Below are 27151 nucleotides of genomic sequence, written 5' to 3'. Positions count from 1 at the left end.
CTCATTAGGGGCTGATAATTAAATCCTGGTTTCTCAGGATAGTTATAGCCACCACTTGTTTCAGGAATCACCATTTGGTACGAAGACTTAATATTTCTAGGGTCCTTCACTTCATAGAACTACCTTCACAGCCATTGTTTCTTGATCAAAGATCACATGTGGGGTGCGGGGGTCACCCATTTAAACAAAAGTCACAGGGAAGGTAGTATCAGGAATATGTTCTAAGGGCTAGAAGCTTGGGATTTAAAATTAGGTGGTCAAGGAAGGTGATCTTCATTGAGCAGGTAACACTGGAGCAACTAGGTTCTTCTGGAGAGAAGAGTAATTCGAGGTGGAGAACAAGTTGCCAAGGCCCTGGGGCAGGCATATGCCTGGGGCATTCCTGGGACAAGACGGACAGTGTGCAAGAGAAAGGAAGGTACAGCTGAGGACAGTAGATGGAGTCCCTCCTAACCCTGAGACTTGTCACCTAGGGTCCAGTCAGCCACCTTAAAGGCTTTAGCTTGGAGCCTTGGAGTTCCTACAGACTTTAAGGTGAAAAATAGGTTTCAGTTTATAGAACACACAGGCTGCAACCTGAAGAACAGACTGAGGTGAAGGTGGGGGAAGGTGGGAGCATTTAAGACTAGATAGCAAACACCTGCGATAACCCAGGTGAGCCTTCAGGGCTTGGTTCTGTGGGACTAACAGCCAAGGAGGCAAGAAATGATCAACCTGGATAGATTTGGAAAACAGAGCCAAGAGGTCTTCCCAGCAGATTAGAGAAATAGAAAGGCAAGGATCACGCTTCAAGGTTTTCCAGCTCAGGCTTCAGACCCACAGGTGCTTTACATATTCTCACTTAGCCCCCCACTCAGGAAAAGTGCGTCCCCCTACTGAAAAGGGAGGCTTAAATCAACATCTCAGAGCCCTTGCTTTTCCCATTTTAACGCTGCCTTCATCTTAAGAGAAGTTCCCCCTTTCCTCCCGGATTCATAAACCCTGGTTTTCTTAGCACCTATATTCCCTTTACTCTCCTTGGCTTCTTAGCTTTCTAAAGGAAGTTTTGAGAGAAAGAGCTCAGGCCCAGCGAGGCATAGCCCTGAAATTTCTGTCAGCGGCTGCTCTGGAGGAAGGGCGACTCCTATTCAGGAGTATTTTTAATAAAAGAAAAAGCACTCTGCAATCCCCGAGCGGGCGCCGACTCAGCCGGAAGGCTAGCGGCGCGGGAACGCCCGCTGCGCAAACACAGGCTCCAAAAAGGCTTCCCCGGCTCCCCCCACTAGAGCGAGCTGGCGCATTCTGCGGCCGCCGAACTTCAGCCTGGAGCGGCCCCAGCAGCCCGCCCACCCTTCCCTCCGCGAACGCAATAACAGCCCTCAACCCGCGGCCAGAACCCGTCTGGCACCGAGCCTGCCCCCCGAGCCACATTTTTTACGGGGCCGTGTGCAACGTCACTTCCGGGGCGGGGCGTCCGGGGCGGGGCCCGCGCGGGGGGAGGGGCGGCCCGGTCCGCGCAGGCTCACGCGGGCTGCAGCCGCCGAGCCGAGCGCTTGACTATATATGGTCAAAGCTGGGGGCGAGCCGCGCGCGGGGCCGCGCTTCCGGGTTCGGCGCGTCCGCAGCGGCAGCGCGCAGGGCAGGGCGCGAGCCGGCCTCTGAGCCCCGGCCTCGGACCGCCCCCTCCGCGCCCGGCACGCCCGGCGCCGCCTTTCGGCCCCCTGTCCCCGGCCCGGCCTCGGCCAGTCTGCTTCGCGGCGCGGGCGGCTCCGGACGGTCTCGGCGAGTGCGGCGCGGTAACAAGTGGGCGACGATGCCGTACGAGATCAGTAAGTGCCGCGGCCCGGTGCCCCCCGGGGTGGGCTCCCACGCCGCCGGGCCCCCTCGGCCATCGGCGGGGCGCGGGCGGCCCGGCGGGGTCCCCGGCCGCGGGGGAGGGGGGGAGGGCGCGGGCCGGCGAACGCCCCGCCGCCCTCGGGACGCCCGGCGGCGATCCCCGGCCCGGGGGGTGCCCCAAAGTTGGTGCTGCGGGCTGGGCCCGTGGGAGCCCCCGCGTCCCTGAAGGGCCTGGTCGGGAGCGCGGACCAGGAAGTCGCGCGGTCCCCTGCGCTCCTTCAAAGTGGCGGCCGCCCCTCCCGGTGGAGGCAACAGGTGACCGGCTGAGACCGGTCCAGGGCCCCTCTCTCGTCCGCTCGCTGTCCCCAGTCCTCAGCCCGGCCGGGGGCCGAGGTGGGGGCTGCCCCTAACGCGCGCCCTGCTTGGTTTGTGTCTCTGCAGAGAAGGTGTTTGCCAGCCTCCCCCAGGTGGAGAGGGGCGTCTCCAAAATCATCGGCGGCGACCCCAAGGGCAACAATTTTCTTTACACCAATGGAAAGTGCGTCATTCTGAGGAACATCGACGTGAGTACTCCCTTCCCACCTCCCACCCCCCCGCCGCCAGGCGCGGGTTCAGACCCCGGGTGCTACTCCCAGGTTAATTTTCCTTCCCCTCTACCCCCCTCTTGTCCCGCCCAGCGGCCTGGGGAGGGTGAGGACGCCACGCCCCCTCAGCCTCGGGACCACACCTCGGAAGCCTGGAAGACTGTTTCAGGCTTTCCTAGGCTCTCTTCTCTCTCTCCCCGGGGAAACTGAGGCTTGGGTTAGTTCAGGCCGTAAGTATGAGGGCTCTGGATGAGGGGGATCAGACACCGGTCAGCGGCTGCTTGACCTTGGGGCGGTTGGTGACTTGGGCCTCTGAATCCCAGTGTCCTCATCTGTAAAATGGAGGTGGTGATGAGATGAGGCTCCCTCCCCCCACTTCCCCTGACTGCCTGTGCCCGCTGACTGAGATGATGCGTCCCTACAGCCCGGCATGCCTGGCGCACACCCAGCACTTGGTAAATGGCACTTACGCATGATCATTATTAACACCCAGGGTCTCAGTGTGGCGGAGCCAGGACTCCTGCTCAGGCCTCTGCACTCCAGCCTGGTGTGAGCCCCAGTGCAAGATCAGGAACCAGTTTATCCCCATGAATCGTTTAGACAGACATCCTGGACCCAGGCTGAGAATGCTTCTTGAGCCAGTTTTGTGGGAAGTCCTCACAAATTCTGTTACTCCTCTGTAATTACTGAAATGACCCAGTCTGCTTGTTGGTCTCCCCACTGCTGGGATTGTACACTGAAATCTTTCTTCTCCCTTCCTCAGCCTGAATTACGGTATGGGGGAGGGAAGGTGGAAATGCCAGCACAACCATTTGGCGGGGAGGGGTTCTCCTGCACTGTGCTTGGGGTTGGGCCTTGTGCACAGTATGTAGGTGGATGATTTTGATTGGTCATGTTCGCAAGGGATGTCAGCTTAGATTCACATCTGTTGCGAGTGATTACCCCTAGTGGGTTGGGATTGTTGCTGATCAGATGCACTTGCCCTCGGGGACCTCACAACTGGCTGAGAGAGTAAAGGGGCTCTGTGGGCCTCGCTTTTACTGCCTGTAAAAGGAGAGGACTCTGCATGGTCCGAGGTGCTGCTGCCTCTCCCCTTGTCTCTGGGTAAGCCAGCCAGTCACTGTCATTCCTCTGCTGAAAGAGTGAGCTCCCGAGTGGCAGTTTCAGCCCTGCCCCGGATTGCTGGGCACCTCAAATGAAGGGGTGGGCGGGTGTGAATGTTCACTGAAGGTGCTATTGTGCTAGTTACGGATTCCTAGAAAGCTGATCTGGCCTCCTGCAGAACTGAGAGAAACCTCACCAGGGACTTAGATGGTAATGATCTGGAGATGTCCAGGGTAGGTCCCAAGATTTTGAGTATAAAAGTGGACTAAACCATTCTCAGGGATACAGGGTGGGGGAACGCTTGGGTTTGCCCCTAACAATCCTGGACGTGTCGTGGCAATCTACATGTACTTCTAGGTGGGAGGCCTCATGTGGGATACCTACTGTGTGTCTGGTGCCACGGGAGGTTCTTGAACTGCAGCATCCTTCAGCCCTGGGGGCCCATTGCTCTGCAGAGGGGGAAGGAGCAAGGTGAAGGAGGCTGATCATCAGAGCTGCTTCCAATGGAAAATTGTTCACAGCTGTGCACAAGCACCCCCCCCCCACCCCGCAAACATTACCCAGCTTGTGACACCCATTCTGCTCATTCTTCAGAGGTCTTTATTTTTACCGTACCCCAGAGTTTAGCATTCTGTCTTGAGGGTGTGTCTGCTTTCCTTTCCCAGCTATTTGTAAGTTTCTGTGGGGCCAGGACAGCATGGGAAGCTGCTAATGTGTTCCTGTTCTGGATGTAAATCAGGCCATTGGGCTCTTTTTTGGATTGGGGGACCATTGGCACTCAGTTAAGATGGACACCATTTTTGGTGGGACACAGCATTCCTGGGAAAAAGAGACGGGGAACCCTCATGACCATTCAGGGAATAGGAAGGAAGATGGTCTGGTTACATTACAGGCTCGGGAAAGAGAGGAGGCCTGGAAGAAAGGTTGGGACCAGGTCAAGGGATGTCCAACAGACGTCTGCTTAGCTTCTGCTTGGCCTGTCCAGACCACATTCAGGTTTCCCTCCAGCTGTTCGGGCCCCAAACCTGGGACTTCTACTGGATTTCCCTCTTTTTCTTCCCTCCCATAGTTCATTCTTCAGTGGATTCTAGTGACTACTTTCAAACTTCAGAATCTGACATTTTTTTCTCCCTGTTCTGTTTCCCACCCTCCTCCAAGCTACCATCCTATCTGGATTGAAGAACAGAAAACCCAGACTGGTCTCCCCGATTCCATGCTGGCTGTCCTCCAGTCTGCTCTCAGAGCATGGTCGGACCAGTTACGTTAAAATATGAGATGGTGTCTTTTGCCCCTTTGCTCTGCCTTACGGTGCCTGATACAGCATCCCCATCCAGCCTGTCACCTCCGGTCTCACCCCCAAAACACCCCCACCCTTCCACTCGGCTCCAGGCACTCTTGCTTCCATGCTCTTTCTGCAACATGTCACATATCTGGCTCAGGACATAGGAAGTAACAGCACTCCCATCCTGGCCTTCTCTACCCCACAGGGCTAACACGGAGCGAGCCAGCAGGCAGGCCACCACATCCTACGACTGTGTGTGCGTCTGCCTGTCTTCTGTGGCTGCACTGGAAGCTCCTTGAAAGCAGGGCTTTGCTCTCCCCTGTTTCATGCACTGCTGTGTGCTCACCCAGGAGAGTACCTGGCCATAATGGGTGCTCAATAAGTTTATCCGTTGGTCGAAAGGCCTTGAGTGCCAAGCTGTGTCATAGAGATAATAGGCAGCCATGGAAGGTTTTACTGCCTGGAAATAAAAGCTCAGCCTGCTTGAGGTTGCTGGAGCTAAATTTTGTGACATCCCCCTCCTTTCAAACCCGACAGGTATCCATACCCATACTGACTTCCCACTCGTAGCCACTGCTATCGTTCACTGTGTTGACTTAAAAGTTGTTTTGTGAACCCAGCATAATGGCACCTTAGAAGCTTGTGGAAAAGAGCGTTTCTTACCTATTTTCTTTCAACACGTCCGAATTAAAAGCATACAGTGGTGTGGCCATCTAGAAAAGAAGAATCCAGAAGGGGAGAGCCTGGTATATTCTTAGCATGGGGCCAGCATTGCCACTGCCCCTGCGGATTCTGCAGAGACAGGGAAGAGTTACTCCCAGTGACCGTGGAGGAGCCTCCTCAGGATTCTGAACTGCCCAGCATCACGTCCCTGTAAAAAACAGTTTTGGCACATGAACTTCCCAGCAGAGGCCCCTCGAAAGCTGCCAGAAGCAGCCAGCAGATTAGCTACAAGGGCAGGTTTGGAGCTTGCTTTTAAAGCAGTCTAATCCCTAGATTCCAGAACTAACATACGTATATTTGACAAAATAACGTATATAAAATCCAATTCTAGGAAGTGACATATTTGTTGGATTTCACCATGCTCTGTTTCAAAGCACAGTGTGAAGTTCAGGGGTGTTGAACTTGAGTGCTGAGTTTCTCCTGGAGTGATCCGCTGCCAGCCATGTGCAGAAGGACCACCTGTGCGTGCCCCCCCCCCCCCACCGTGGAGTGGGGGAGGTCCATGAAGAGACAGATGGCTCCAGAAGGATTGACGTTGTCCCTTCTGTCTATTTGCACATGCCTCCTGAGTCCCTGCTGTGCGTCCAGGGGAGCACAGATCCAGGGGAGGCCCCTCCTGCATGGAGCTCGTGGTCTTGTTGGGAGTGACACAGGCTCCCAGGTGGCAGAAGGGAGTGGTGTGTTGGAGTACCACCTGGACAGATGAGCAGGCGGCACATGCGTGAGGTTGAAGCAGGAGAGACCTGGGGGTCGGATCTTTAAGAAGTGAAGAGAGAGGCTCAGACCAGGCCACAGAGCTGCGTGGCGACTTGCTTCGTGGGCCGGTGATTCTTGGGTGCTTTGCCTGTCACATGTCGAGTCACAGCGGGGGTTCCGTGAGTGTTATTAGTTGGCCCAGGATAGGCATTTCCTTTCCATCCCCGCCCCGCTGCCCTGCCCCTCCCGCCTCCTGTGCCTCGAGCCCCAGTGAATCCTGCTACAGGTACTTACCAAGCATCTGCTTTCTAGCAGAGCCCAAGGGCCCATCCTCAGGGATCTCGAAGTCTAGTGGGGAAAACCGGCACTGGGAACTGGATGGGGCTGACCCTGAGGGGGAGCGCGGGTGCTGTGCTGCCAGACAGATGAGGTGCGCTTGGGCGAGAGGTCCCCTGCAGGGGTTGTGGAGTTTCGGGCCAGAGCCTGGCGTGAGGGTGTGGGGGGCTCTAGCAGTGGGTGGTCAGGCGGCCCTGGGCCAGAGACCACCAGAACCATAAAGAGGTCAGGCAGACTAGCAATATGATCAGATCTGTAGTAGAGATTGCTCTGTACCTAAGATTTGAGGTTCAAGATGGAACACACTCAGCAAGTGTTTATCAGAGGATAGAACCGATCCTTGGTTCTTGATGTTTCCCACACATAGTCACTAAGCTTGTCTTGCTGAACCCTGCCCATGACCACAGTGTCCAAGATTCAAATCAATGGTTGCGAGGAGATTTTGCCCCCAGCCCCACCCCCTAAGAGATATTTGGCAACGTCTGAAGACATCTTTGTGCTACTGATATCTCTCTAGTTGGTAGAGGCCAGGCATGTTGCCAAGCATCCCACAGTGCACAGGGCTGTACTACAACTTAGCTGGCCCGCAGCATCAGTAGCGTTGAGATTGAATGTTACCCTTGTGGGTAACCATTCTGATGCTCTGGTTAAGCACTTTAAAAGAATGTCCTGGGTGATTGGGAACAAGAGGGAAGAACCAGATGTGCCACAGAGCAGCAGGGAAGGTTTTTGGAGAAGGGGAACATTTGAGTTGGGTTTTGGAGGATAAGTAAGAGTTTTCCAGGAAGAGGAGTGAGACAGAGACAGCAGAGATAGGGAAGAATCTAGACAGTGAACCACGTGTGCACGGAGGTTGGAAGAAGTTTGACTTGTGTGCTCTCAGCACCGTTAGGGGCTTCTGCCGGTTGTTGGTGGTTTTGATACGTTTCTTACCCCGTTCGTGTTCCTGGAGGTGTAGAGAGGGATATCAAGGCCTTCGAGGTTATAAAGAAAACAAGGTTGTAGCCTCATGCCTGAGGCGAACGGGGAGTTCTGGTTGGGTTTTGGAAATCAACCCTGCCCTGAAATGGTTGGAGATGCCCATTTGGGTCCCTGTGCAGGCCTGACCTTGGACTTTGCCCCCACCAACCCATCATCCCCCACAGGGCCTCATTACAGATGACCTGTAGACTCTGGAGTGGAAAGGGCTCTTTTTGCTTCTCTTCTAAAGTCTCAGTGGTGGAACCTGCCCGGCTTTGGTGGTGATACACCCCGTAGAAAGAACTGGACCCCAGGCTCTGGTCAGCTTGCTAGTAGCTTCTACCCACTGGTTTTATCTCTGCTCCCTGGGATCTTATCCAGAAAATGTCAGTGTCTCCACCACACACCATCCCAGCATGAGTACTCCAGTCCCGCTCCCCAGCCCCGCCCGTGTTCAGCTGTTCTCCAGGGAACACAGACCTGGGCCAGTCCAGCAGGCAGCCCCGAGCGCTGCCTCTGGCAAAGGAGCTCCTCTTGGTTGAGTACATTTTGTACTGGGCAGTGGCTGAGCACCTACTGTACTTCATCCAGTTTGGTTTTCTTATCCATAAGAATAGGGAGAACACTCATGGGGTCATCGTGGGATTTAGCCGAGTTCATTCACAAGTATCCCTAGAGGGTTGCCTGGGCTGTGACGGTCCAGGGTGCCTTCCTCTTCACAACCGCCACATGTCGGCTAGAGACTGCTTCTCTTTTTAGAGATGTGGACACCAGAGCCCCAGGACGTGCTGGGATCTGACCCCGGGCAGCCTCCCCCAGACTCTCCCCTCATGACTGCTCAGTAAGGCTCTGGGCAGACAGAGGAAAAGGAGGGGGTGCAGGAAGGGAGGGGCCAGTGTCCTGTGTGCAGGGGTCCCTGTATTATGGCTTGATTTGCTCCTTCGGGAAGGGGTTGAGCCAGGAGGCAGGAGGGATAGTCGCTCGGAGCGGCACACCACGCAGGACTGCTGAATGGCGCCACGCAGTTCTGAAATGCGTAACTGTCGGCCAGGCTGAAGTGCTCTTCTGAGTCAGAATCAGGCTAACGGTAGTACCAACCATAGGTAAGAGAATAGCACTGAGGAATAAAGGCTCTTACCTGACTTCAGGTCCCCACCCCACCACTTACCAGCCAGGTAGCCTTCGGCACATCACCCTCTCTGTGCCCGGTTTCTTTGCCAGTGAAGTGGGTTGTAAGGTTACCTTCCTGTGAGGTTTCAGAGAAATCAACAGAAGGGTCCAACCTTGTGGCCGAGAGGGAACCACCCATGCACGATGATTCGGAAACAGCTCTCGTGGTCCAGCCAGCCTTGGTCTTCTGGGGCATTTGGAGGCGGCAGTGTTGGATCACATCCAGGCCCTGCCCTCTGCGGGTTCTGCTTGGTGAGAAGCCACGTGGGTATAAGAATGGCACGTGGTACAAGGCGGAAAGTAGTGAGGGTGGTGGGGTGGGCGGCTGGGGCAGGGCATTCACGGCAGAGATCGTTTCCCAGTTGGGACAGCAGGGAAGGATTCTGGGCGGTAGCCTTTGCCTGGGTGGTAGAAGCTAATTAGGGCGTGTCATTGAGGCAGAGACAGATAAAGGGAAGAAAGTCACTCTGATTTCCTGGAGGAAGGAGCAAGGCATAGTGGAAGATGGACTTCGGATTGCCAGGTAGGGTTCTGTTCCTCTGGGCTGGCGGGAGCCTCAAAGCGGGAGCAGGACAGGTGCTCACTGGCCGCTACTTTGGGGGCAGGTCGTATTCGTACGAAGCATTCGCTCACTGCTGGATCCCCAGGGCCAGCCCGGAGTGGGTGCAGGGAGTTCTTGGAAGGAGTAAATGAGCCATACTTACGTGTTCTTTCTCTCTGAGGCAGCGTGGTAGGGGCTCGGCTTCTGGGCCCAAGCTTGCCGCTCTGGAAGCCCAGATGTCCGTGTGGCTGCTTTCGCGCCAGGCTGCTGTGCAGTAATTCGAGTTTGTCCTTAGTCATCAATGAACAGAGGTCCCTGCAGACTGTGTCAGATACACCGGCCCAGCTCCCAATGACTGCTTTTAGGAACTAGAAGTAGTTAGAAAGCCAGTGCTGTGAAATGCAATCCTGGAAGGTCACGCTCACTTTACCTGGTCCGAGTTTGGAGGAGCCCCGGGCTGTCTCTGGAGGCTCCGGGGCCATCAGCTGCTACCGGAGAGCACGGAGGCCCCTCTTGCAGTGCTGTGTCCAACAGCTTCTACACTGGTCGGCTGGGGAGGCCTTCCCAACCTCCTGATGTGTCCCCCCGGCTCACTGGCTCCGGCGCTGAGGTCAAAGCTGCCACGCCCTGTGACCTGGGCCAGTCACTAAGCTCACTGTAGATGGTGTGGTGACCTCTGATCCCTCCTCGGCACCTGAGCCTGAGAAGACCTAGGACCTGAAAGAGCTTTGGGGAGCCGGCGGCTCAGACACTGCCCGGATGAAGCGAGTTTCAGGAATCCTCCCTTCGTTGTAGGGAGTCTCCTCGGGCAGGCTGCAGATTGGGAAGGTGTGGGGGGTTGGGGTTCATTTCCTGTTTGACAGGATTGGCCGAAGAAAGTCTGGTCCTGGGGACGGGCCTCTGTGCAGGTGGGAGGCCGGGGCAGCATGTAGTCCACAGGAGGATGGGCCTCCTTGGCTTGGGCTGAGGTGCCTCCTGTCTTCTGGCTTCCACTGTGCCCGGAGCGCCCCCACCTTGCTGTCCCCGCAGGCGTTTGCAGGGTCTGCAAGGCACGTGGTCGGCCAGCCGTGCCCGTGTCTTTCCTCACATCTGTGACTCTGTCTTCTCGTGTCTTCTGTGAGGCTCCCTGACCTCCGAGGTGTGGGGGCAGCCTTCCGGGCCTATGCCAGGATCTCAGCAGCCCTGACTCTGCCCCTCAGCACTGTTGCTAAGTACCCACTGCCAGGCCCTGAGCTGCGGGGGGGCGGGGGAGGGGATGCTCCTGTTCTAGCCCCAGGTGGGAGTGACAGGGCCCTGGCCAGGTAAGGGCACTGGCCCAGGGAGCAGCTTCTTGGCCCAGGAGGGCAGGCCTGTAGGGGTCTGAGAAGAGTGCAGGCAGTGAGATTGGGCCTGTCCTGAAACATCTCCTAAGGCCCCCAGGGAGAGGGAGCCCCTGCCATAACAGGAGTATTCCTTGTTGCACCCAGAATTGGCTTTCTTCCCTTCACTGGCTCATTTTCCCTGTTCCCTAGCCCTGCCTCAAATAAATTACTCACCCAAGTCCTATTTTCCTTGCCTGAGGGCAGCAGGAGAGGGAGGACAAGTGAGGGGAGCTGCCGCCCCCTGTGAGGCGGGGGAGTGGGCATTAGGTCCAAATCCTGGTGCCTTGGGCCTTAGCCAACCTGGAATGAGCCTCACCTGGCAGGATGACAGTGGGAACAGGGGAGCTGTCATTTCTGCCTGTGGTAGCCAGCCTCCCTGTGTGTGCTGAGCCGAGGTGGGGAGCTTGCCACAGACTCAGAAGAAGTCATTATGTTCAGCTTGGAGAATCTGGCCCCCTCCCTCGCTGGCTCAGTTGTATTTGCAATGCAGACGAGAGAGATGTCTCAGGCAGCCTGGGATTCTGGTGCTGAGCCTGCTGGGGAGGACCTTGGGTTTTCACACCCCCTGCACTTGCCACCCTGACCATTTGAGGGAAGGAATGTTTAGGGGCAGAACTTCTCCCAGAGCCGATGCCTACTCATCTTGCATCCCAGCCCCAGGCCCCTGGGAGCCCACCCATTTAAAGGCAGATCCCAGTGGGGCTGAGTGCTAGCATGGGCGGTCAGTTGCCCACGGAATGGGTTTCCCATTTGTAAAATGGCCTGGTGGTACCCACTGTGTGGGGTGTAAGACCCCTCAGTCAGCCTTGAAACAGACAATCTGGAAAGGATCTCAGGAGCGGTGGACTGTCCGCAGACCACTTTTGGCCAGCTTCTTTGGGAGGGATCTTGTCCGCGTTAGGGTGTTAGGATAAGAAGCACTAATCTGGGCTGGAATGGGTTGGATTAGGCAGATGTTAAATGGATACCAGGCATCTTCATGTTACTGAGGCATAATTTAGATACAGCAAGATTTATTTTCTGCGCAACGTGACAGATACACACAGTCCCATAACCACCACTGCAGTCCTAACGTGGAACCTTCCCATCATTTCCAGGAGACCCTTGCCATCAGTGGGCTCCCTCCATGCCTAACACCTGGCAAGGACCAATCTGCTTTCTGTCCCTTTAAGTTTGCCTTTTGTAGAATGTCATAAAAAAGGAGTCCTGCAACCCAGTGTTGTCTTTCGTGTCTTTTTCACTTAGCATAATGCCTTTGAGGTTCACTGATGTGGCTGAGCGTGTTAGTGGATGTTCCCCTTTGTTGCCCAGGCGTGTTCCACTGTGTGGATGCAGGGTGGTGTTTCTTCCAACGTCTGTTGGTAGACATTTGGGTTGTTTCCAGTTTGGGGCTGTTAATGAGTAACGCAACTTTGAACCTTCATGCGTGTGTCTTTTTGTGGACATGTGCTTTTGTTTCTCGGGTAAATACGTAGGGGCGGGATTGCAGGTTTTGTGTGTGGTGAGTGTATGCTTAACTTCATGAACACCCAGCCACACTGTTTTCCAGCTGCATTGTTTTGCATTCCCACCAGCAGTACGTGAACATTCCCGTACCCTGCGCCCCCGTCCTTGCCAGCATTTGATGATACCAGTCTTTTAATCTTGCTGATTCTAGTGGATATGTAGTGGTATCGTATTGTAGTTTCTGTTTGCTTTTCCTAAAAGACAATGACATTGAGCACCTTTACATGTGCCTATTTGCCATTTGTGACATCCTCTTTGAGTACCTGATACCTTTCAAGCAAATGTTTATTCCAAGATGGATTAATTTATGAAGCACGTATATTAAGTGCCCACCACATCACATAATGCTGAGTGTTAAGTTGTAGGGGTGAAAAGGACTTTGTATACTTTCCTCCGCAAAAAAAAAACCATTTATTGAGCACCTGCTATTTGTGAACTGCTTTGATGGCTGAAGAAACTGCACTTGAAGCAGGTCGCAGAAAAACTAATTGGAAGAGATGACAAGAAGGTTCAGGCCTACAAGAAGGTTTGGGATTCCAGGTTTCCCCGCTATCCAAAACCAGAGCATTTTATGAAACCTTATGTGAGCCAAAATGGCCTAAAGCAAAGAAGCAGTTACTGGTACTTTATATGAGAAAATTTTTGAGTGTTCCTAGACCCCCAAAAAACCACCTGTCCTGGCTTTTCTGATACCTTAGGACAGGTGCACGACATAAATGGAGATAAAGCCCAGGTGCTCCCAGACACAGCTTGGAGCTCTGGCCACTGGATGCTGAGACGCTGAGTGTGGCTCCCGGGGAAGGCGCTGGGGGGCATCCCTCGCTGCTCTCGGGTGCCTGCTACCCCAGACCGGCTCATCTTGCCACAAAACCGGTGCTGAATGCGATTTTGGCTTTTTGCCTTTTTTCATGACAGTGAAAATCCTGTGTGACTCTCAGTGAAAACAGGTACTAATGTAGGTCTTCTGGAAAAGCGAAGTGGCACAGTGCAGACTTTGGAAAAGCAGGGGATACCTGTATCGTGTGTCGTAAGGACCTTTAGGACCTTCAGGGACATGTGAAATGCTTCAGGGGCACAGAAGAGAAGCCTTCACGAGAGGTTTCGTGCAGGAGGTGGCCCTGCAGTTAGGCCTCAGAAGTAGGTGTCAGCCGGCAGGAGGGCGGTTCTGGGGAACAGCGTTTGCAGAGAGACGTGGGCTGAACAGGAATGCCAGAAGGTGGGCGGTGGTGGGCGGGGCTAGAATTTAGGGTCCGCTTCTCTGGTCTCAGTCTGGTAGGATGGGGGGTGTGGGGATCCTGTGGCCAGAAGGCTGAGAAAAGTGCAGGCTCTGATCTTGTGGTCAGGTTGGGAAGGGGGGGCAGTTGGGGGTCAGGCTAGATGTGCCTGCAGCCGCCGCCTCTAGAAAGCAGGGTGTCAACACTGGGGCCTGATGTGTCCTCAGCCTCCAGCCAGTGGGAAGCGGCCTCTTTTCAAGAGTGCTTGGTTCATAGAAAGCCGACTGCGGGAATTGGGGAGTAGATGACCGAGTCTGTTCCCTCCTGAAAGAAAGCCCAGCCGTAGAGACAAATCGAGAGCATCTCACTATGTGTGCTGCAGGTTTGCTGAGGCCGCTCGTGTGTGTGGAAGTGGGGGCGCCGCTGTCTACTTTTAGTAAATTAGACATTAGAACCTTCTTGCCGAGCAGTGGAGATGCTTCTCGTCCCACATGCCGGCCCTGTTCTTGCTGTGAGTCCAGCCAGCCTTCCATCTGGGCTACGAAGCGAGTAGGAAGTCCCCATCGCCCGGCGACGGCTGTGACAAGGGGAGGCTCCCAGCTCTGCGCTCCGCTGTGCTGCTGGAGCTCAAAGCCAAGGGCTCTATTTCAGGCCATACGCTGCTCGGCAGCTGGGGTTGAGTTGCTCCTGAACAGGGAGACCAGCACACAGGTGACTGGAGAAAGCAGCCGCAGCGGGAGGCTCCCCACAAAGAAAAGTAGAATAGTAGACTTTTTTTCAGTGAAAATTCTGTCTCAAGCGTGTATCTTACAAATACATATTGGTACTGTGTCGAGTGCAGAAAAGCAAAGGAAAGACAATCATCTCAAATTCCACAGCTGTAGATGAAAGAGAAAGAGTTAATACTGCCTAGATTCCTATCACCCGAAGATAGGCAGGCAGTGGGTGTGTAGGCAGGTAGTCGTACTGCTGGGATTTTTCTTTATGGAGGTTTTGACTTAAATGTGCGTGTGTTATTTTTAGCCCCCGAATCCACTCATCAGGAGAGGGGGAAGCAGTTGACTGCTTCTGCATTCCTTGTGTTCATTCTGGTCTCCTCCCTGCAGAACCCAGCCCTTGCTGACATCTACACGGAGCATGCCCATCAGGTGGTGGTGGCCAAGTACGCACCCAGCGGGTTCTACATCGCCTCTGGAGGTACCTGTGTGCGCGTGGCGCGTGGACGCGTGTGGTGTGGCCCAGGGGTTCCCCAGGCCAGACTGGACTCCTGGCCACAGGGTGGTGGGAGGTGGGGGGTGTGGTAAAGGGAGGGGAGCTGCGGCAGGGGAGCCGGTGTGATTAGTCTCATTTGGGGCTGACAAGGAAAGTAGAAGCCGCCAAAAAGCCCCATTGCAGAGCTTTGCAGTTGGCGGTGTTCCAGCTGGTTCCAGCTCAGAGGTCAGCAGAAACGCTCCTGTGAGGTTGGCCAGAGGCCTTTGCGGGTAGCTGTATCATGATGTTTGGGAGCTCATTTTGTGTGTGTGTGTGTGTGTGTGTGTGTGTGTTTTGTGAATTGCAGCTTTGTCTTGTGTCACCTTTATTCATTAGCTGCTCCTTTCCCAGTCCTGTCAATGCGGGCCTCAGGCAAGCGCTCCTTTCCACTCCAGCCAGGCTTTTGTGTGGCTCTGTGGGAGGCTGGCTGGGAGGAGGGACATAAAGATCTTTACCACGGTGGATGCTTTGTTCACCCACTTCTTTGAGGTAGATCTTTTACCGTTTGCAGATGAGAAGGGGAGGCACGGAAGTTAGCGTGGCCTCCCGTTTATTCACTCATTCGTTCGTTCGCACACTCAGCAGATCCTGACTGCTTTGTCAGTGCCCAGCCCTGTCTCCGGCCTCAGGGGAAGCCAAGCAAGTGAGCGGGTGTGGGCCTGGGCCTTGTCAGCCTCCCCAGAGAGCAGCAGAGAGGAACGAATTGCTGAAAGAGCCGACTGGCCAGGAGAGGGATCACACATCCCTGCGGCTGTCCCTGGAGGGTTCGTCCCTTACACGCTGTGCGGCCTGCCTGGAATAACTTACCTTCCTGGGCCCTGGTGTTCTCTCCCGGAAGCCGGGATCCGGAGCAGCAGTGTGTGTGAAATGCCTGGGCCCGTCTTGCGCTGGTGGCCACCTGACAGCAGGTAACCGAAGTGTGTGCCACTAAAACCAGGACACGCCAGAGAGAGAGGCACGCTGGCTGCTGGCTAAAGCCGGCGGTCGGGGCCGAGTGTGAAGAGCTGGGCCAGGAGTCTGGCCCAACGTGGGCACTTAATGATGGTGGTGTTTAGACTCACTCCAACTCTGTCTGTAAAACGTGCTCTAATTTATTATGCCTTGGTTTATTTTAGCCATGTAATTTTTTTTTTTTTTTTTTTTTTTTGGCCGGCCCTGCTTGCCGGGAAAATACCTTTTCCTTGAAAGCCCCAAGAAGTGGCCCTGGTGCCTTTTAAAATTATGTCTTCTCAGGAGAGAAGCGTGGTTGGCGAGGGCGCTGCTGCCTGCTTGGCACAGCTTCCCTACCCTGGCACGTGGAGCTGCAGGCCCGGCTGCTGAATCACGTGGGAGCCGGGCCAGCACTCCCGGGTCCCAGGGCAGGGTGCTCCACCAGCCAGAGAGCCGGGCTCTTCAGATCCTAATGCTAAATCAGTGAGGAAGCCTGGCACAGAGACCATTGCAAAGGCCAGTCCACCTAAGTAAAGGATCAGTTTGACATTTTTCTCTCGTGAAAGCTCCCTGATTTGGGGAGGAACTGAGGCAGGTTTGGGCTGCATACAGATCCAGTGCTCTTGGGCAGAGATCACATTTATGTTTCTAGCCTGCTGGTCCCTTGAATCAAGTGAAGACAAGGAAACCTTCACTGCAGAGATTAGGTCCTGGGCTAAAAATAGTGTGGTTGTACAGGGTTTGGAGTGAGGAGGAGGGAGGCTGAGAAAGGGCTGTGCTCTCCGGCTAAGTGGGTTACGTGGTACCTGGGGTTCCCCAGGTTAGGGTGGGGGTCTCAGTACCTTGGGAAGCCTGTGGCTTGCTCCCAGATGGGGTTCCAGCCCTCTATGGGACCTTCAGATTCCTGTGAGTCTGAATGGTCTGTGTCATTGAATGATCGAACCTTCCAGAAGGCCTACTGTGTAATGAGCCCATGCCAGGGCTGCCTCCCCAGCCCTGAACAAAATGGTCAGTCTCTGCCCTTGGGTTGACATGCCCACAGTGCCATGTTCTCTTGTTCAGAGCCATTTCCAGGGCAAACCCAATTCCCTATTTCTAGCCGTGTCTTCCTTGGGTAATTTTAATGCTAGCGGTCTATACCCCATGGTCCGTCCCTTGGGCACCCACCAGGGCTGTGAATCTCGGGCTGCCCTCAGAGCATGCACCCGGGCCGCAGAGTGGCAGGCTTCCTAGGAGAGGGGCCCCATGCCCAGAGGAGAGGAGAGAAGGGTTGCTCAGGTGAGGAACGTAGGAAGAGAGGCCGTGCTGCAGAGCTGGCGAGCAGAGGCCTCCGTGGGCACTGGAAGGCCCACGTCACTTCCTAGCCCCAGCTGCTTCTGAAAAAGAATTAAGTGTATGGAAGCAACCTAAGTGTCCCTCAATAGACGAATGGACATGGAAAATGTGGCATATATATATGATGGAATCGTGATGCGGTCGTAAAAAAGGACGCGATCGTGCCGTCTGAGACACTACGGGAGGCCCTAGAGGGTATTACAGTAAGTAAAATAGACTGAGAAAGACAAAGACCGTAGGATTCCATTTAAGAGTGGAATCTAAGGGGAAAAAAGGACAAACAAAAGCAGAATCAGACTATAAATACAGAGAGCACACCACGGTTGCCAGAGGGGCGGGGGCGACACGGGCTCCCAGGTGTGCAGTGAGCGAGTCGTGGGGGTAAAGGGCACAGCACAGGGAACACAGTCGCACACGTCATTAATAGCGATGTCGGGACAGATGATGGTGACACCTGTGCGCACACGGCGTAAGGGATGAACTTGTCAAGTCCGTAGGTTGTACACCTGAAAGTAATGTGACGTTGTCAGCTTCCCTCAGATGAAACAAAAGGAGGATTAAATGGACAAGCAGGGCCCACCGGAGGAGGTGGGGGGTCTGGTGGGGCGGCCGTGGGAGAAACGACTCGTGCCCGGCCCGGAGAGGAGCCTGAGCACCCCGAGGAGGCAGGCAGCGACTGGCAGAGCCCAGGGGAAGCGGGCAAGCTGGCTCCGTCCTGTCCTAGGGGGTGGGACGCGGCCAGCCTGAGCTGTAGACGCTGATTGTGCAGGACTCCAGAGCCCCCTGGACCGGCCTCAGCCCAGCTGACCACACGGCCTGGCGTGTGTGTGTGAGTGTGCGCACGACCCCGCTTGCACACGTGCCCTTTCTGATGCTCCGGCGTCTGCCTCTTCCTTGCCTTTCCCGCTGGCCCGTTGGTTAGGGACTGAACTAGTTCCCGGTCATCTTTGGAACTCGCCTCGGCCAGGCAGCCTTTCTGGACCTCACCCAGAGAGGCCCAGCACCCCTGGGACCCCTCAGGTTGTGCTTTTCACATGGCAGGGAGTCTCCCCTTGTCTGGCCCGCGGACTGTGGGTGTGGGTGTTTGCTGTGAGGCAGGGTCTCCAGTGGCTTCCTGCAGAGCCTTAGTTCGTTCGCTGGGGAGTGATGACCAGCTTGCAGCGAGCGCCTGCAGCGTGCCCAGTGCTAGTCTAAGACTTCACACGTGCTAACTCATGTCACCTTCGCAGCAGCCCCCCGGAGGTGGCCCTGTCCTTCCCCTTCTGGTCGGTGCAGTTGTCGGTGTAAGGTATTTGTACCCTTGGAGCCCCGTGCAGCGTCTGCCTCCCTCAGCTCTGCGGCCCGAGCGGGAGGACAGAAGCTGGGCACGCAGAGCAGCCGGAGGGTCTGTGTTAAGTGCTAAAGAGGCCTGGGGACCCTGGGAACCCCCCGGAGCTTACCTCCTGGGAGGACCTCCCCCCAGGCCCAGTCTGGGCAGAGGAGTTACTGTAAAATCCTCCATCTTCATCCTGATTTGGGAATTTGGTGCTCTTTGGAAAGGGCTGTGTCGGAGTTGGTCTCAGATCTCGGTGACAGGATCCTGCCGGGAAGGGAGGGGTGTGCTTCTCCCTCCTGCGCAGTCACTTGATTACTAATCCCCGAGGAGAGGCGTGGCTTCGCGTTCCGTCTAGTACCACTTCGCCTTCCAGCACCCACCTGCGCGCCTCCCACAGGGCACCTGCTCTCACCTCACTCGTCTGGGCTGTGGCATGTGCGTCGCCGTAGCCGCCGTAGATGCGGGGGATGCGGGCGAGGAGCTGGAGGGGAGCCCAGGCGGGGGCCACGTGCAAGTCACGGCGTGCACCGGCTGCACACAGCTCCGCTCCTTGTTAGCTCAGTCGCTGCGTGGGAGAGGCGGCTGTCACTAGTCTTGTCACATTTTGCAAACGAAGAACTTGAGTCCCGAGCGTTCAGAAAGCTGCCCGAGGCCCGTACACCATTTAGATCCCCCAGCGGGGAGACTAGAATCATAGAACCAGACTGCTGCCTGACGCCTTGGGGCGTGCCTCCGTGTGTCTCGGCTTCCTCGTGCCCACACAGGGCTTGTCATCCAGGGGATGGCTGGTGCAGTGCAGGGACCCAGTCGTGGGCCTCATAGAGGCCGCAGGCCCTGATGGACCGGGCACATTTTGCTCACTTGAAATGCGGCCTTGGGCAACTGCAGCAAACCTGTGAGCCCCTGGGCCGTGCTGCATGGGCGGGCCTCGTGCCCACACGGCCCGGGCCCGGGGATGAACATGGCTCTCGCCACCCTTTGTGTCCACAGATGTATCTGGAAAGCTGAGGATCTGGGATACCACGCAGAAGGAGCACCTCTTAAAGTATGAGTATCAGCCTTTCGCTGGGAAGATCAAGGACATTGCTTGGACAGAAGACAGTAAGAGGATCGCAGTGGTCGGGGAAGGAAGGGAGAAGTGAGTCTCTGGCCTCGGCCCCTCCCTGCCCGTGTGTCTTGGCTTTGCTTTCTTTGTGGGTGCCCCTGCTGGGAGGGGAGCGGTGACCTCTGGGCCAGCTTGGACTAGTGTGTGTTGAGGCCCCCCGGGGCCGGGCCCATTCTTTCTCTATCTCTGACATCCCTGGCCCCTCACCTCCTGGAGCGCCAGCTATCATGCCCACACTCCAGGCAGCAGGAAAGGAGGGGAAAGGGAGCTCCGGGAGCGTCACTGGGGTCCCTCCCAGCATACCACACAGCCACACCTGGCTGCAGGGGAGCTGGGCACGTCACCGAAGGTGGTGACCTTCCGAAGGAAGAGGGGACCGGTGGAGACGGGGTTGGTGGCCCTCAGTGGCTGCTGCATCTGGGTCCAGTGACCAGCAGGGTCAGTACCGCAGTGCAGGGTTCCCCCCAGAGCACCACACGGCTTCAGGCACTTGGGACTTGGCAGGCACGCATCTCGTTTCCCTTACTCAGAGGCTATTTTTAATGTGTGTTCTGGCAAGCGTTCTGCCATAGTTTTTCAGGTCATCCTATTGGGCTTAACAATTCAGTTTTCATTCGGATACAAAAAGTAACCCCCGCAGTGGCGTGTTCATCGGATGCCAGCTGAGAGCAAGGCATTCTCTCCTTTCTAGTAGAGGATGGTAGCTGCTAAATACCTTGGTCCCGCCCAGTACAACTGTTAGGAAACTGGTAAGCCACAGAGCTGTTCCCCCGGCAGGTGGGAGACTTGTTGGCCCTGGACCATACAGACGCAGACATCCAGCCCTTCCCAAAGGCACTTGTTCTCAGATTCTTTGACAAACACGGCACAGAGCCGAAACCACAGTGCCTCGTGTTTGCTCCTTTAGCGAGTGTGCATGAAGCGTGGCCGTGAGCACGCCCCCCCACCCCGCCCCGCTCTGAGCACGGGCCACTCAGCTGCCCACAGCTCATCGACCGTCCCCAGGGTTGATTGTTTTCTTCCTGTGACTCCTCTCTTCGGGTAAAGGTTTGGAGCCGTCTTCCTGTGGGACAGTGGCTCTTCCGTGGGCGAGATCACGGGACACAACAAAGTCATCAACAGCGTGGACATCAAGCAGAGCAGACCGTACCGGCTGGCCACGGGCAGTGACGATAACTGTGCCGCGTTCTTTGAGGGGCCACCGTTCAAGTTCAAGTTTACAATTGGCGTAAGTGACGTCCCCTCTGGGGGTGGTTTGCATGTGAAACCGGCAGTCTAGACCCGCAGGGTTGCAGGCACGTGTCATTTACGCTGTGATGTGTAGACAGGGGTTTGCGGGGGAACATGACGTGATGGTGGGACAGCCCGCTAGCCCTCCGGCCGGCGGGGCTGCCTCCAGCAAGGAGGGACCCGCCCTGGGAGACGTGTGTGTTTCTGGGGTTGCAGGGAGGACACATCTCTGATGCCCTGTGACCAAGTGAGTGTCCTGGCCTAAAGGAGCTTTGTTAGAAAGGGGTAGCCCAGGCTTGGCTCTGGTTCTGCCAGCTCGAGACCTGCTGAGCCAGCCAGGTGGTAGAGCTGGTGAGCTTCCAGGGACACCCGGGTTCGTCTCCTCCTGTGATGATGAGGGCAGGGTCACAGCTTGAATGGGACACGCGATGAGGAGAGTTAGATGCTTTGCCTGTAGAAGACATGTGTCTAAACGCCTTAGCTGAGTGTCCCAGCTCTGTCCCTGCTCCCTGGTTGGGACAAGGGTCTGAACCTAAGCCTCATTTTTCCCATTTGCAAGGTGGGTATGGGGGCATCAATATAGTGCATTTTAACCATGAACTTAACTGCACGGCTGCCCACGGGTCCAGAGCAGTTCCCTGTCCTACCTCATCAAGGATGAAATGAGAGAATGTCCTTAAAGTGGCTCTGTGGGGACTGCTGTTTATTTTGATGACTGCATGCAGTGATTCATAAACTGTGGGCACGCTGTGGCCGGAAAGGATGATGCCACTTCCTCGGCAGGTTCCCAACAGGGTGGCACTCGGGCGGTGGGCAGAATCTCCAGTGCAGATCTTGGCTCGGGTACGGAGGGGCTCCTGCCCTGCCAGTGGTGAAACACTCCGTTCCGTCCCCAGGGCCCCTGAGCAGGGCCAGGCGGCTGCGTGGGAAGCCTAGCAAGGCTCTCCGTGCCCCGTGGGGTGTGCAGCTCAGAGCTCCCTTTGCAGCAGTTCCTGTGGCCGTCTCCTGCTCCTGAACCGTGTCCGGTTCCTGCTGCCCGCTTGGTAGGTGGTGGGGGCTTTGTCGAAGGCTGTTCAAGGTCAGTGTTTACTAAGTGCAGGTAGAGGTACCGTGGGATGCATCAGATAACTGAGCGTCCTGCCTTGCACCCAGGAGAGGAGGAGAGGGAGATAAGAGGTTTTCTGTGGCAACAGGAGGCTGTCCTTGCATGTCTCAGTGAAGCTGTCCCTGCTCCCAAGTCCCCCCCCACTGTTTGATGTCACTTGGCCGTGATCTGGGCTGTGGGCCAGTGAGGCGTCTCTCCTTACGCCAGGAGGGATCACTTCCTCTTTGCAGATGTAGACTAAACCCGGCCCGGAGCAGCTCAGCAGCGAGTCAGCAGAGCCAGGTTTGAGCCCAGCATCTCGAGCCTGTGACCAGCACACTGCCAGCCTTCTCCATGTGCTCACCTGGGGACTTGGCCGGAATAATCTTCCTCTTTCCATTTTCTTTTCTAACATGAGAACACAGCCCTCACCCCAAGGCCCCGGCCCGGGGCTGTCAGGTACAAACATGAGTCCAGCTGGTACCTGTGTCCTCAGGTCTGCCTGGGGAGCCTGTCACCCATGGGTCCTGCATCAGGACCTGGCTGCAGACCAGGAGTGGGGGATGCTGGGTGGCAGCCCAGAGCCGCAGCTGGCTGGCGCTGTGACCCTTGGATGGGCCAGTGGCGTGTCCGGGTCCCCTCGGGAGACGGGACGGTGACAGCTGTCTTCTGCGGGCCCCGTAGACCTGTGGGAGGACGAGAGATGCTGGCAGACGTCCTATCAGAGTGTCCACTAGGAGCTCTTTGGGCTTCTGTTGGAGAAGATTCTAACAGGCTCAGTGGCCAGCGAATGAAGGGTGGGGAGAGCACTCGGGGCCCCACACCCACCCAGAATGTCCCGTCAAGTGTTGACAACTGTGTAAATCAGTCTGACTTATGCACGTGTATCTGCCCTGGACCCTCAGAGCCCCAGAGTGCAGCTGGAGTGGGTGGCTGGCTGCCTGCCCATCCAGGCTCCAGCTTCTTGCTGTCTCCCTCTGCACCGTGGCTGAGGCTAGGGGGACAAGGGGTGAGCATGTCAGGAGCACAGAGGGGTTGAGCTCAAGTGGCCACCTTGAGAAAGACTGAGTTGTGCTCTCAGGTTCGGTACGTGCTAGAATAAAACGCAGGTGGTGCACGTACCCAAGGGGAGGTGAAAGCAGGGTTTCAGACAAGCCAGAGGGACCGAACATACTCAGCTCGCTTGACCATCCTGCTGGCCCGCAGTGGGGGTCCGGTCACTTTTCTCTTTGGTTCTTGAGCTTATTGGTTTAAACCTGCTGCTTATGGTGTGCAGAGTGAGTGTAGACTCCTGGATCCTCCGGAGCTAAGTTGGGATCAGCTTCAGCCAGGCTCTGCTGGGCCCTCGGGCTGTCAGTTCAGCGTTCGTTTTCCTTTGCCTGAACCTGCTGTGGGCTCCAGAGGCTGCAGGAAGATGGGGTGGAGGAACCTTGAGTGGAAAAGGCCCAGGCCCCCCTCATTTCAGATGCCGTGGGCCACCTGGGCCGGTGACTTCCCCAGGATCATAGGAGGCCGGGTGTGGGGTGGAGGCTTGGGGCATCACTGTCTCTGCTTCTGGCACTGGCATTCTGTGGACAAAGGTTGAGGTTCCCTTGGAGGACCCAAGAAAGAAGGGGCAGGTGGGCCCTTACCTACCCCAGCCTCTGCAGCAGGAATTTCTTCCTTCCGAGCATGTCCCTGCGACCGAGGCGTGGTTCGCTTGCCCATCTTGTCTGTGCACCTTGCCCGTGGGCGCGTTGGGCAGGTTTCAGCGCCCTTCTGGCCTTGGGCTTCCTCTTCTGCCGGGCACGACCATGGAGGCCCCTTCTGGAGCAAGCTCTTGAGAACACTGTGTCCACAGCCTTTCCCACAGCCACGTGTTGCGGGCGATAGGATAGTCTGTCTAGTTCAGCGGTTGCTTAGGCGGCACTCGTGTGGCCCGGGCCGGCTTGTCCAGGCTGTGGCCGTGTGATCTGGAAATGGGAACATCCTGCCTGACTTTCTGAGCGCGCACGGCGCCCACCTGTGGCAGAGGGGACACCTGGTCTCCTCCAGCCGGCCGCTCCTGGGCTTTCCCCTGCCACCTGTGTGGTCTCACCCATCACGGGTGGCGCTGAAGGGGGGTGTCCCACTTCCTTCTACGCAGCGGAGCGGAGTTGAGCCAGAAATCTGTCTTGGCTATTATTAGAGGCGCTGCCTTTCTAGGCAGGTAAGTAAATTGGAGCTCTGCTCTGCAGGCTTTTCTCGTCATTTTCCCTGTTCCTGACTCCCAGCAGGGCAGAAAGCAGCAGTGTCGGTCCTTCAGCGTGTATCGGGGGCCTGCGTTGTTCTGGCCCAGGCCGGGCCCACAGAATGGCCTGCCTCGTCCTTAGCCGTTCCGCCTCCCGCCCTTGTACCTGCCGGTCTGGCTTCTCAGAGAGCTGTGGGTTCATCGGTGCCGGTCATGCTGGGGGTCAGCGGGGCAGGTCTCCTTCCCCCCATTTCCTAGCTGGTCTACTCCTGCCCCACTGTGCTGACGGCAGCGTGAGTGGCCTGGCCAGGGCGGCAGGAGTGGAGGGGGCGGCAGACTGAAGGAGTGAGGCAGGGTTTCAGGGGAGGACAGAGGCCATTTTCAGAGCGCCAGCTGTGGGGGCGTGTGCCATGCTCAGGGAGGACGGGGAGGTGGGCCCAGGCGTCCGAGCCGGTTCTCCCTCCATGAGCTCGGGAGGGCAGCAGGACAGGTGGGCAGGGCATTTCAGTGTGAGGGTTAGGAGCAGTTGTACGTTCAGGGGACAGCTGGGGCCAGTGAAACCAGGGAGGGCTCCCAGAGGGGACACCTGAGCGGACCAGCTCATCTGCCTGTGCTCGCTGGAGCCAGGCTGTGGAGCCCCGTGGTGCCCTGAGCCTATCAGTGACGGGGGCTCAGGTACATTACTATTACCTGATGGCTTCACGGCTCTGTTCTCAGTGTCTAGAGGGGGTGCTGGTGGGTCAGGTGATGATGGGGGAGAGATAGTGACAGTGGGGGGTTCTCGGGAGGATCCGCTGACACAGTCCCCGCTAGAGCTGCAGTGAGTGTCGGCTGTGACTGATGGGCCGACAGGTGTAGACCGGACACCGAGGACCTTCCACATCAGGGCCTGGCCTGAGTGAGCTGGGCCTGCAGGATGGGGCTGTGACTCCTCCAGGGAGCGTGGGGAGGGTCAGGGGCTGGGAGCCCCAGCTCAGTAGGTGGCCGCTGGGTCGGGCAGCCGGAAGAAGCCCATCAGGTGTCTGAACCCTCCCCGTGCCCCCCGCCCCCCTACCCCATGATGGTTCCCCAGACCTGTTCCTTTGTACTCAGGCCTCACCTCCCTGTGGAACAGGCTATTTTTAGCCCTCACTTTTTTGGTTAATGGGCTGTTCACTGCTGTTTGCCTTTATGTGGGCTATTTCAGGAGCAGACATCAGTTTCCTGCTCATTTGGACTCTCGGCTCAAGCTGCAGGAAAAGCTGACAGGGAGGAGTTTCTAAAGCCAAAGGCCTTGGGTTCACACAGTGCCTGGTCCTCTGGGGGCATCTGCTCTTTCTGGCCCTCACTAAACCCAGGCTTTCCCACAAGCCTGTCTTGTTCTAGGGCCTGGGGAGGGACATGCGGCGTTCCATCCGGGAGGAGGGCCACGAGCCCATCATGGGTGACATCCCCTGTAACATCGGGGATGCTGAGTGCTGGGAGGAGTCGGATCCGGAGAGACGGGGGCCGGTGGTCAAGGGAGAAGGCCTTTCTGAGGAGAGGCAGTGGCCTCATAATGGGATCGCTCCGGCCGCTGGGTGGACATGGGCAGGTGTGGGGCTTGGGTGTCTGGTGCCGCCCTTCAGGAGGGCATCCTGACTTCCCTGAGCTGGGCTTGGGATACGGGGACGTTCCTGTTCTCTCTTGAGTGGTGGCCGGCCATCTAACTCCTGGCATATTCCTTATGCCCAGTAAAGGGGGATCACCATCCCACTGTAGCGACCTCTTTAGCCCAGGGTCTGCTCTGTTTGTTGTGCGCTCTTTCAGCACCCCAGTTCTTGGGGAGCCTGGCTGGCACCACGGTGGCATTTGGCCTGGGGAGTTAAGGATATGACCTGGCCTGCCCAGGCCCCAGAGCTAGTGCAGCTAAGCCCAGTGTTCTGGAAGAGAAACTGGAGACCCAGGTTCCCTCTGGGCCTGGTTGTCTCCTGGGAGGTGCCTGGAGGCTCCCCAGGGCCCTCGCAGTGGTGAGGTGGTGGGTGACAGGTGACCATGGTGGAGGCAGAAGCACTCTGGAGGGCTTGAGAGATCGCAATTTAGGAAGCGGATTCCTTCCACTGTGGTTCAGATTGGTGGATGGCGCCTGCTCTAAAACAGGGGGGCCAGACCTTGGAGCATGGAAGGTCAGCCCTCACACAGATGAGCACACACAAGAAACTCCGGTCTGTGGCCTTGGTGTCACCCTGCAGACTGGCCTGGCAGAGGCTGGGCCCCGGGAGCCAGGTGGGTGGCATGTTAGTAATGGGAACTGCCTTCCAGCGGTCCCAAAACCAGAGCCAAGTTCAGGCTGAAGCCGTGCCCCGTCGCACCTCTGCCGCGGGCACTCATGATGATGCCCCACAGGTCAGGCTCTTGAGTCAGAGCAAAGTTGCAGCCCCACGACGGTGTTTGCCAGAAAGAGGCAGAAAGGAAAGCCGGCTTGTGTGGATCCCCAGCGTCACTGGGTTCAGAGTGCTCAGGCTTTCTAGTCCCCAGCCCTGCGGGGGAATCCCTCTGAGGGAGATGAAGGGCTGGCTGCTTCTGGCCTTGTCAGCTGAGCAAAGTGGTGTGATTGCTAAAGAGCAGAATGCGGGGCTGGCTTTGTGCTCCAGCTCTGGACCGAATCGCCTGGGGCCCGAGGTGCCTGGCCTGGAAGAGTGCGGGCGGAGATCACAGTCTCGTGTCTCTGAGACGAGAGCTGCCTCCACCAGGGAAAACCCAATTGAGGGGCGACTCTTCTGCTTAGCCTTCCAGTTGGACTTCGCAGACACATGGGTTCCTCCGATCCCGGCTCTATGGCTCCCCTCCTCGGGATCCTGGCCCCAATTTCTCCTTCCTGGCCTGAGTTTCTTTGCAGTGCAGTGAGCACAGTGTCCTTGAAGGGTTATTATCCCAGGAGCGTTACAGATGATGGTGTTTGGTGTGCTCGTTCCCTGTGGCTGCCACAGCAAAGGACTACAAACCAGGGGCTTCAACAGGGATTTATTCTCGTTTCTGGAAGCCAGAGCCTGAGATCCAGGTGTCAGCAGGCTTGTGTTCCCCCGACTCCTTCCAGATTCCGTCCGCTGGCATTCCTTGGCTCGAGGAGCGTCCTCCCAGTCTGCCTCCATCTTCACCTGCTCTTCCCTCCCCGTCTGTGTCTTGTCCTAATCTCCCTCATGGAGCGTTAGGTCTGCCCTAAGGACCTCATCGTACCTCAGCTGCGTCCGCACAGGCCCTCTTCTCTTTCCTAAGGAGGTTTCTGTTCACAGGTGGCACGATTTCAGCACGATTCAGCCCCTCACGTGACACAGACGCGTGCGGAGCCTTCACACAAGCAGCTCCTGACTTTAGTTGACTCGGTGCTTGGCCTTGGAGGGTGCTGTGGGGGCAGGTGATGGGTGCAGGTTTTCCTTAAGGT

The 27151-nt window shown here is 56.7% G+C and overlaps 1 protein-coding gene across 2 annotated transcripts in view; it reads left to right on the top strand.

Moving 5' to 3' along the window:
* The first annotated feature begins 1650 nt into the window (after positions 1 to 1650).
* Positions 1651 to 27151, top strand: part of WDR1 (WD repeat domain 1) — a 42876-nt gene continuing 17375 nt past the window's right edge. For both annotated transcript variants that reach the window (XM_078068385.1, XM_078068386.1), the window contains exons 1-5: positions 1651 to 1808; positions 2257 to 2378; positions 14399 to 14489; positions 19114 to 19261; positions 20276 to 20456. In XM_078068385.1, the coding sequence (XP_077924511.1) occupies positions 1793 to 1808; positions 2257 to 2378; positions 14399 to 14489; positions 19114 to 19261; positions 20276 to 20456 (558 nt within the window). In that variant the 5' untranslated portion in view covers positions 1651 to 1792. The remainder of the gene's footprint in view (positions 1809 to 2256; positions 2379 to 14398; positions 14490 to 19113; positions 19262 to 20275; positions 20457 to 27151) is intronic.

The sequence above is a fragment of the Halichoerus grypus genome, chromosome 3, assembly GCF_964656455.1.
Source record: "Halichoerus grypus chromosome 3, mHalGry1.hap1.1, whole genome shotgun sequence".
NCBI classification, from domain to species: domain Eukaryota; kingdom Metazoa; phylum Chordata; class Mammalia; order Carnivora; family Phocidae; genus Halichoerus; species Halichoerus grypus.
This window is presented reverse-complemented; position numbering and strand designations above follow the sequence as displayed.